The 9,928-nt window shown below is 33.7% G+C and overlaps 2 protein-coding genes across 4 annotated transcripts in view; both read left to right on the plus strand.

Moving 5' to 3' along the window:
• Positions 1–3,763: 3,763 nt before the first annotated feature.
• On the plus strand, positions 3,764–7,072 carry LOC111455455 (probable protein S-acyltransferase 15). 2 transcript variants are annotated; one of them, XM_023097151.1, is made up of 7 exons: positions 3,764–4,058; positions 5,389–5,481; positions 5,599–5,700; positions 5,786–5,857; positions 6,111–6,209; positions 6,307–6,402; positions 6,688–7,072. In XM_023097151.1, exons 1-7 carry the CDS (start codon positions 3,786–3,788, stop codon positions 6,781–6,783), a joined length of 831 nt encoding a protein of 276 aa, XP_022952919.1. In that variant the 5' UTR covers positions 3,764–3,785; the 3' UTR covers positions 6,784–7,072. The 2 variants fall into 2 exon arrangements, with proteins under 2 accessions (XP_022952919.1, XP_022952929.1); XM_023097161.1 differs by lacking the exon at positions 3,764–4,058 and adding an exon at positions 4,074–5,207.
• A 927-nt stretch (positions 7,073–7,999) lies between these two features.
• LOC111459494 (amino acid transporter AVT1C-like) overlaps positions 8,000–9,928 on the plus strand; it is a 14,054-nt gene continuing 12,125 nt past the window's right edge. For both annotated transcript variants that reach the window (XM_023102437.1, XM_023102429.1), the window contains exons 1-2: positions 8,000–8,102; positions 8,694–8,926. In XM_023102437.1, coding sequence (XP_022958205.1) covers positions 8,022–8,102; positions 8,694–8,926 — 314 coding nt within the window. In that variant the 5' untranslated portion in view covers positions 8,000–8,021. The remainder of the gene's footprint in view (positions 8,103–8,693; positions 8,927–9,928) is intronic.

Here is a 9,928-nt window from a genome sequence, read left to right on the forward strand (position 1 = left end):
TTTTAAAAGAAATGCACATTTTCATTCATTATTTTTCCTTTTTTAATTTTATTTTTAAATTAACCTCTAATATAATAATAATAATAATAAAAAAGAGATGCCTGAACTACTCATTTACAAAGGTTTATATTATTTAATTTTTTTAAAAAAATATAAATGTTAATATATAATGTTTTTAGCGGATTAAAACATATACTCTCCACGAAGTTAAAGATACGGAAATTTTCTCTCGTACCCGTTGAGCTACAAAAGATATCTAATATACTTTTTCCTTAAAAAACACTCCAGGACCTGTCAACGCTCACGATAATCGGGTCGGTCTTCCATTCATCTAGTTGCCCTTTGTATAGGTTGACGCTACCGCTCCCTCGATATTACTATCAAGTCTTCGATTTTCAAGACCGATTCTTTCAACCGCTCAGACATGCATCCCACCGTGCTTCGCTTGTCCTATCTATTAGCGTGCTGATAGGTAGGGTTTTATCTACGTGATTCGTTATGCTTGCTAGCACCTAAGTTCAAAGAAATTAATTTGAATATGTTTAATTATGTGGTAAACTATACCCCATCCATTTAATTCAAAGAAATGTAACAACCAACCGAATTCATTGAAGGAATCAATTAATAAATGAAAAGAAGCCTCGTTATCCTTAAATAATGGACCATTTTGGTTCAAAACTTTAGTTTAATTAATTATACACATTAATTGGCGTTACATAGTTCAAGTGGTCCATCAATATAAATGTAACATAAAAAGTTTATAGACGGCATAATTACCAAAATTAAACCAACCCGAACACGGTATGGAAGTGGAGAGATTCAAAACCTTTAGCCTCTAAAGAAGGTCGTCATACTCGTTTCTTGATAGACCTAAATTCTCGAGTTTGCTCAGTAAAAGGAAGCAATTGACCATATAAGTTATAAAGACAAACATTTCATTTTGTACGTACGAGACCTTCCGAATGTAGAGAATGAGAGTTCAACCCTATGACTCGACCAAAAGTCTCGAGTTCGCTAGATACAGAGAAGATCATGAGTATAGAAGTCATAAAGACACATATGAGACCCTTTTGAGAGAAACCGAACTCAAACCCACATTAGAATAGAAACATATCGAACCATTATAAAAACATGGATATCTTTTGACCGAATGAGCTATGCTCGGGTTACGAGCAAAACCGAGAGAAAACCCACTAGGGTTTTGGCTTAAATTTGACAAATAATACCACTACGAAAAAGTTAACGTCTCTAACGAATTGAACGATATTCGGATCGGGAGTTCCGGTTCCGATAAAGTAAAGGGAGGGTTTATTATTATATGGCTTTTAAAAAAAGAAGAATTGACGAAGCAAGGTGGCCCTAACCTGTATGGCAATAGAGCTGGAAAGTAATATAGGACTTGGACTTATAAGAGAAAGAAACAGCTCATATATTAATTTTCATTTAAACTCCTTCCTCTTTAGATAATTTACCTCTCCTACCACTTTTTTTATTTATTTTTTAGCCCTCTAATATGATTATATATACACCTTAGCCCACCAACCTTTTCTCACAAACCCTTCTTCTTCTCCCTAATTGCGAAGAACTCTCTCTCCTGTTCTTCATGTTCTTCGTGTTCTTCGCAGCCATAATTTGCTGGTGCGGCATCATCAAGATTCACAATAAGATTCTTGTTTACTCGAGATTATTTGATTGAGAATCTTGATGATGCTGCATTAGCAATCATTGAATGGCTATTTTGTTTTGGAGGTCTCAAATTTCAAGTTAGTTCTTGTGTTTTTGTGAAAATCTATGAACTTGTTGTTGTTTAGTTTTGATTGTTTTTTTCATCTGGGTTTGCTTAATTTGAGGTCTAATCTTCATCCATGGTGGTTTTTTGTGTTTTTTTGTTGATTTGAGCTAATGGGTCTCGAGATTTTGAGCTCATGAATGCCCATTTTTTAGGGTTTGGCAATTTTGGGGAAGAGATGGGCATGAAAACGAAGCACAAATTCCAGCTGTTTTTTTGTCCCACATCGGCTGTGTCAACAATTTCGTCCTCAAAAAACCCTATATATATATAATCTTACATTTGCCGGCTTCAATAAAATCAATTTGTACCACAAGTATATCATTTATGTCCAATTTTGTAAACCCTAAAGAAACCCGCTATTTCTTCATCCATTTCGATTATTTTTTTATTTACTCGATGTTTTATTTTATACCAAGTATAAAAGCGATTTAGTATTTTGGGGTGACTAGAACAAAAGAGAAATCATGATCGGGAAGATTACTGTTTTGAATAGATAAAATTTTAAGAATATTTCAAAATCGAGCAAGGATAGAATTTAGATTTTTTTCTTCACATTCCGAATTCAACGTGTAATAGATTGACGAAGGAAAGAGAAAGGAAGAACGAGGGTTTCTAAAACTTGAATAGATAAAATTTTAAGAACGTTTCAAAATCAAGCACGGAAAGAAATTAGATTATTCTGTACTCTTTACATCCCGAATTCAATGTGTAATAGATCGACGAAGGAAAGAGAAACGAACAACTAGGGTTTCTAAACTTTTTTTTTTAACCTAATTTAATGAGGGTAAATTTGATTTTTGAAGTTTAGAATAAAATTATTAACTTTTGTATAGTTTAACTGGTTACGACGTATATAATCTTAGTCTCGGTCAAGAAGTTAGCTCTATAACCTTAGCTCGGTTACGACGTATAATCACTATTCATTTAGAGAGAAAAAAGCTAATCGGTCATTTTCCTTACTACGATGAATATAATGCAGACATCTTTTTGCAATATTTAATTGTAGAGAGAGAAAAACGTCAACCCGAGCATCAATGGTTAAGACACCTATACTATCGGCAATTCAAAATTATTTGATAATGATTATGACATAAGTTCTCGTCTAGTGTTTCTTTAACGGTCTTGTTTTTCAAAGATCGGAAGGAGGATATTTAATGCACAAAAGCCAAGCTTCCAAATCTTACGTTTTTATTACTAATTTATGTGTTTTCAAGATTCGATCGAAAAGCTCTACTCAAGCAAGTAAATCCTCCCCGTGAACATTCAACTAGAATTAAGCATTCCATATTCCCAAGATCCTCCCTTTTATGATGAGACCATCTGAGTCTCATTCGAAGGAGGAACATTTCAAGGATAAATTGGAGACAGCCAGTAGGAGAAAATTCGACGAGCCTCACACATGTCCTTGACCCAAGGTTGAAGTCAACTTGAGCTAAAAAGTCAAGTAAAGATGTGATGTCCCACCTTGATTGGGAGGAGAACAGACCACCATTTATAAGGGTGTGGAAACCTTCCCCTAGCAGACGCGTTTTAAAGCGTTGAGGGGAAGCCCGAAAGGAAAAACCCAAAGAGGATAATATCTGCTAGCGGTGGATATGGGTCGTTACAAATGGTATCAGAGCCGGACACCGGATGATGTGCCAGCCTTCTCGTTGTTCCCCGAAGAGGGTGGACACGAGGTGGTGTGCCAGTAAGAATGCTGGGCTCCAAATGAGTTGGATTTGGGGGCGGTCCCACATCAATTGGAGGAAGAAAAGAGTGCAATCGAGGACGATGGGCCCCGAAGGGGGTTGATTGTGACCTCTTGGGAGGAGAACAAACCATCATTTATGAGTTTTTGAGAAAAGAAAAAATAGAAAAAGCAAATTGGGCTAGGAACACGGACCGGGCTTCGCCAGGCCCAAACACGGCCCATTTCTGGATATTGAAAATTGTGAATACTCGCTATGGCGAAGCTGGCTCTGTTTTCGCTCCAATTCTGCTTGAATCCCAGATGAAAATCAGGAGATTATTATCAGTTCCCATATTTTCTGTGCTATCGTTGATAGGTTTTGTGTATTACATTACGGTGTTCATTTTCATCGAGGATTGGATTGGTTTGTTCACCTCTCCCGGTTTGATTAGCTCTTTGATTTTCACTTACTTGGCTTCGCTCTGCCTTTTCTCTTTGGCCGTTTGTGTTCTCACCGACGCAGGTCCTGTTCCATCTTCCTATTTGCCTGATGTTGAAGAAAATGCCGGATCGGATCACGATGCCAAGATTTCCGTAAGTTAGTACGAATTTGATTCGTTTGTTTTCTCTGATTCTATGATGTGAATTCGAGGTTTCTATTTAAACCTCAGCTTTGTGTTTCTTTGTCTATTTATGAACTTATAGAATTTGCTTCTTTGAACGTTTTGGATTGATTGACTCTGTCTAGGGATGTCTTGATAATTTCACGCATTGTGGTACGTGGGTTTTGAGCCTTAGTTGGTATCAATGTGGTTTCAAGTGGAGAATAACAAATTTAATGGAATTATGGAATTCAATTGGATGAATTGATGATCACTTTGTTCAACTACACGTACTGTGGTACATGGCTATCGAGCCTTATTTGATATTAGTGTAGTTTCAAGGGATGGAACTATGGAGTTCTATTGGATGAATTGATGATCACTTTGTTCAGGAAAGAATTCTTATCGGCTGATGTATTTGTTAATGGATATTATGAATAAAATGAATAGGTTTTCTTTGTTATTTTCATTCTGTTCTTATTTGAAGGCTACAGATAAGATACTATAGAATTATATGATTTATTGATATATTCAAAGTGGAACAGAACAGCCGCCAAAATCCCAACCAAGGATCTCTGTCCTGATTATAATTTATTTTGTCTTATATTGGTCTCAAAGAAGGTTCAATTAATCCTCTATTTGTAGAGCTCCTTAATATGTCAATTTCTTGAAGGATATTTGATGGTAATATGTAATTTCATTTACAGCCTTATCGTTCAAGCCGAAGAGGTTGCACAATACTTTATGACTCGATATATGGTATCATAAGACCTAAGTCACAATCTTGAGCTAGTTTAATAAGTGCATGCATTAGAGGGTGACATTATTCGAAGGTTTCAAGGGATGAAATGGTGATTGGACAGGAATTTAATGGAAGAGAAACCACATGGGCTTATCCTATCTTAATTCTGAACTTTTAATCCTACATTTATCAAGTACCCTTGAATAAATTAGGACAATGAGGAAATACGTTGCCTTATCGACGAAAGTCTATATAGTTTTGAAGCTCAGTGACACTGTCAATGAGGAAATACGTTACCTTGTCCATTGCTATCGGTTTGTCAGCAACATATTGTCGATAGACCTTCAATCCGGTCTGATCATAACCCGTACCCATATCCCCTCTTTCTTCATATCGAGGGTACTATTCTGTCGAGAAAATCTGAACCTAGAATCCGGTGGCACCTTTATGACATGGAGCCACAAACAATCTTTCACCGTGTTTAGTATTTAACGTGCAACAGGCAAATAAGACATCAATTCAGTTGTGAACTCTGTATTGTGTTTGAGTCATTGATACAAATTCATGACTTAAATGACAGGCTTTACAGGTGAGGCATTGTGAAAAGTGTAGCACCTACAAGCCTCCAAGGACCCATCATTGTCGAGTCTGCAGAAAGTGTGTTCTGAGGATGGTAGGTCTTGTTGTATCTAAAGCATAACAATTGAACTCTGCTCTTAGTTTCAGACATGGTTAAACTGAGTGCCTATGGTTTATTCCTCCGTTTGACATGGGCTTAAACTGGATGCAGGATCATCATTGTTTGTGGATAAATAACTGTGTTGGTTATTGGAACTACAAGTCCTTTTTCGTCCTTGTCTCGTACGGGACTTTGGCAAGCTTATATTCCACTGTATGCCCTTTTCAGTTTAGTTCATTTCATTTAACAAGAAATCTTTTTTTTTTTTTTGCTTATAGCTTGAGCTTTGGTTGCTTAGTTCATCATTATGAGATGTGCATTTCAGAAGAACTGGAATTTTGAGGGAATGCTTCCTGTAAATATTTTCTATGTAAGTTGTTTGATTATGTAACCCACATCTGTATGCGTTAATCTTATTTCGTTGAAATGCCTTTGCTGTAACGACTATCTGGATCTGCCTGAGAGTCAATAACGGGCTATGGTCGAGAGAATTGGTTCAAGTTATTGGCGCTAGTCGAGATATGTGCAAGCTAGGCCTTAAAAGTAGAAAAATTCTGACCGACATAGGTCGATCATTAAAGTATCGTTGCTGGCCAGAGATTTACTTAACTTTTATGTTTTAGGTTATTTGTGCAGTGATGATGATCTCCTTGAGCTCAACGCTCGGAACTCTTCTGGGCTGGCATATCTACCTCATCGTTCGAAATATGACGACTATAGAGGTATGATATCGATTCCTACAGTTGGATACTTGGACTTATAAGCATGAGTTTCTCCCCCCCTCCGATCATTGAGTGAGAATCGTGTTTCTTCGATCAGTATTACGAAGGAATACGTGCAGCATGGTTGGCTAGAAAGTCTGGACAGAGCTATCAGCACCCGTTCGACGTCGGTGCTTATAAAAACACGACCTTGGTTGGTGTCTTCTACTTATGCTTTTTTTACTGCATATGTGTCTGTCTGCACACACATGTTCCCGTGTTCAACTTGCTGATGTTGGGTATTACAAGTTTTTCTCGTCACATCGAATAAAATATAAGATGTGACAAATAAGACTTTGTAATAACCCAAAATTCGAAGTTTTCTTGTCACATCTTGTAGATAATATTGAATCTATGATCTACTCATATGGTAACTCATCTGGGTTCTGAATGAAACACCCAAGACACAACTCATTTAGGGTGTTGATATTGTTATCAGATCTTAGGTCCAAACATTCTGAAATGGGCATGGCCTACTTCAGCCAGCCATCTAAAAGATGGACTCAGTTTCCCGACTTTGCGCGATAGTTCGTGAACAGGTTCGGCCGAGCCGGGCTGATCCGATCCGTCTTCTGTTTCAGCGTTGTTCTGAATTTGTTTGAAGAATACTCCAAAGCCAAGCAACACTGCAGTTTCTCTCCACTCATCAGGCTAGAAAGGCATAAAAAGGAAGAAACAAGGTAAACTTTGCATACACTTGCAATTCTGTTGCAATTCTGTATTTAAAGAAGAAATTTGATGTAGAGCTCTGTTCTCAAATATACCATTTTCAAGCTTTGTGAATTTCGAAAGGATGTAAATTCGTCGTATTTTCATTTTTTATCCATATTCTCTCAAATAACTTTGAACATGAGGATATTTTAGTCTCTCGTGTTTACCTTTATTCTATTTTGGTTTTATTCTTTCAAAACTCCGATTTTCATCTTAATTTTTATCTTAATTTTTGCTGTTCGAATCATTTTCAGACTTATCTATAATATTTACATATTTATATAGTTTTGCTATATTACAATACTTAAAGGGATTACGTTTTATTCGTATTATATTTGTTCGGGTACCACGCAAGGAAACCGTTAACTTTCGGGACATGACAACTAAACAAGTAACATCACAGTTTGTGGTCGGGTTTTAGATGAACTAATATTTGGAAAATAAAAAATAAATTTTAAATTTGGTAAGTTGTGAGAGGATGAAAAAAAGCAAACAATTTTAATTTTAAATTTGGTAAGTTTGAGAGGATGGAAAAAGAAAACAAAAATAAAATGGGAATACAACTATGTTCTTACGTATTTTTTAATAGAAAATATATAAAAGTTATATATATATATATATATATATAAATAAATAATTGAAAGTAGAAATGGTAGTTTTCTGGTTTAATAATTATTTAATTTTTTAGAATTGAGTTTATTTTCCCACCCTTTTTATTACACTTTTCATATTAAAATTCTTAAGAATTTTTTTTAAAATAATAATTATTTATTTTAGTTTTTGAAACTCAACTATTTTAAAAATATTTGTAAATTACAATATATATATATATATATATATATATAATATTTAAAGTAAAAAAATTGAACTTCTGCAAACACTATATTCATCATATTTAGTTTCTTTTTTAAAAATCTATTTAATTTTTAGAAATTATGCTTATTTTCTAATTAATTATGAAATGAAATTGAAATATTAAATTAGGATAAACTTATCCAAAAAAGAAATAAGTACAAATAATCCCGAGCTAAATTAAAATGGCTGAAATTATAAAGAATATTCATGAGAAAAACAGAAATAAAGAGAGTCCACAGAAGGAAGAAGAAGCACGGATCGACAGACTTCACGATTCTCTCTCCCCAGGTTTGACATTTTTCCCTCTCTTTTTTTGCTTTTCACAAAACTTCATTATCAGATTTGATTCTTTCAATGCCGTTTCTTGTCTTGAACTTTCTGTAGGGCTCGTGATCTGTGTGAAATCGAACGTGATTTTGCTTCTGTTTTTTGTTTTTTCATTTTTAGTTACGTGAACTTCGGATTGGCGTTCGAATTTCAATTCATTTTCTATTTACCATAGCCTATAAGTATAATTTCTCGGCAGCCAAACAGTGTTCGGATACTTCAGATTTTCAGACACGATTAGAATTATAATTTTGAATTGATGTCAATTTGTAGCTTCTCGTTTTACAGTCATTTTTAGGCGGATTTCGTGGATTCTACTTGGAAAAATTGATTAAATAATGGTAATCATGATTTGATCGACGTTTTTGGCGCCTTAATTCTGATGTTTTCACTGATTATTTATTTGTTTGTTATTCCGTTTTCGGCGATTCAAGCTACTGGAAAAGGATTGGCATGTGTTTAATTATATCTGAAACTTTGTTTCTCTATCTTTTCTCTCTGCTTTGGATCTGTACTTTGTGGTGTACTTGATTGAGACTGATTAATTCTCAGTTGAAGGAACGAATTGCAACAAGGAGGAATTTGAATTTTGATAAGAAAATGAAGAACTCTGTGTCGGACCGAAGTTTTTACATCGAAAGTTCTGACGACGAAGATCTAGAAAAGGAACTCGACAATGGCGAAGACAATGGAAACGAATCGGATTCTTCCGGCTTATCGATGAATAATCAGAATCATAAACAATCAAGTTCTTACAATACCGCCGCTTGGCCTCGAAGTTACAGGTTCAGTTTCCCTCCGTTTCACCTCTTTCGTTCTTCATTCTGCAGATTTTATCCTTCCATTTCTTCTGCTTCAAATCTCCTTCGCCTAATAGTTAGATTAGAATCATTGGTGATTCACTTGAAAATTGAAATCACGAAAGTAAAATTTCCAGCGGGAATTTTGTTTTTCTAGAAAAAAAATGATGAAAATGGCGGAAAACTGGTAACCAAGGAAAGTCTTTGCCAAACTTTCTATATTTTAAAAATATTCACTTTCAAATATTTTAATAATTCTTTTAAACTTTTAAAAATATCTTTAAAAAAATATACTCATATTTTAAATACGTATTAATAATACTAACATTAAAATCATCTATGTTCATAAATTATCTCTTATAGCTCTTAAATTATAAGAATATTAATAATAAAATCTATTTAAACCTTTTTTTAGTTATTAATGTTAGCATTAATATACTAACAATATAAATATTTTTTAATTTTTTAAAAAAGTTTAAACACATTTTTTAATATTTTTAATAAAGTTTTTTAAATAACTTTTAAAATTAAAAATATTTTTTTGTAATAAAATTTAACAATTTTTTTTCAGTTTAAAAATATTATTTAAAAATTTAAAGATATATTAATTTTAGATAAAATACAGGTGTTTTTTTTTTTAAATTAAAATTTAATAATTTATTTATTATTTATTATTAGTATGGGAAATAAAGGAAGTCTTTAAGCTTTATTTGGAAATAATCATAATTTTTATTAACAACAAGCTTTTGGTGTTTGTCCTGATTATTCTGGAGAGTTATCCCACTCACGAGTCCACCTAATAAAGTAGGGCCTCTTGGACATTCTAAACGTGGATAATTTGTAAACATAAGTACAATATTTATTATTTATAAATTAATCATATTAATTCATACAAATATTTTTAAAAAATAAATTAATTAAAGGATTCAAACTGCCTTTGATTTTTTTTTTTTTTTTTTTTTTTTTTTTTTTTTTTTTTTTTTTTTT

The sequence above is a fragment of the Cucurbita moschata genome, unplaced genomic scaffold, assembly GCF_002738365.1.
Source record: "Cucurbita moschata cultivar Rifu unplaced genomic scaffold, Cmos_1.0 Cmo_Scf00002, whole genome shotgun sequence".
Classification (NCBI taxonomy): domain Eukaryota; kingdom Viridiplantae; phylum Streptophyta; class Magnoliopsida; order Cucurbitales; family Cucurbitaceae; genus Cucurbita; species Cucurbita moschata.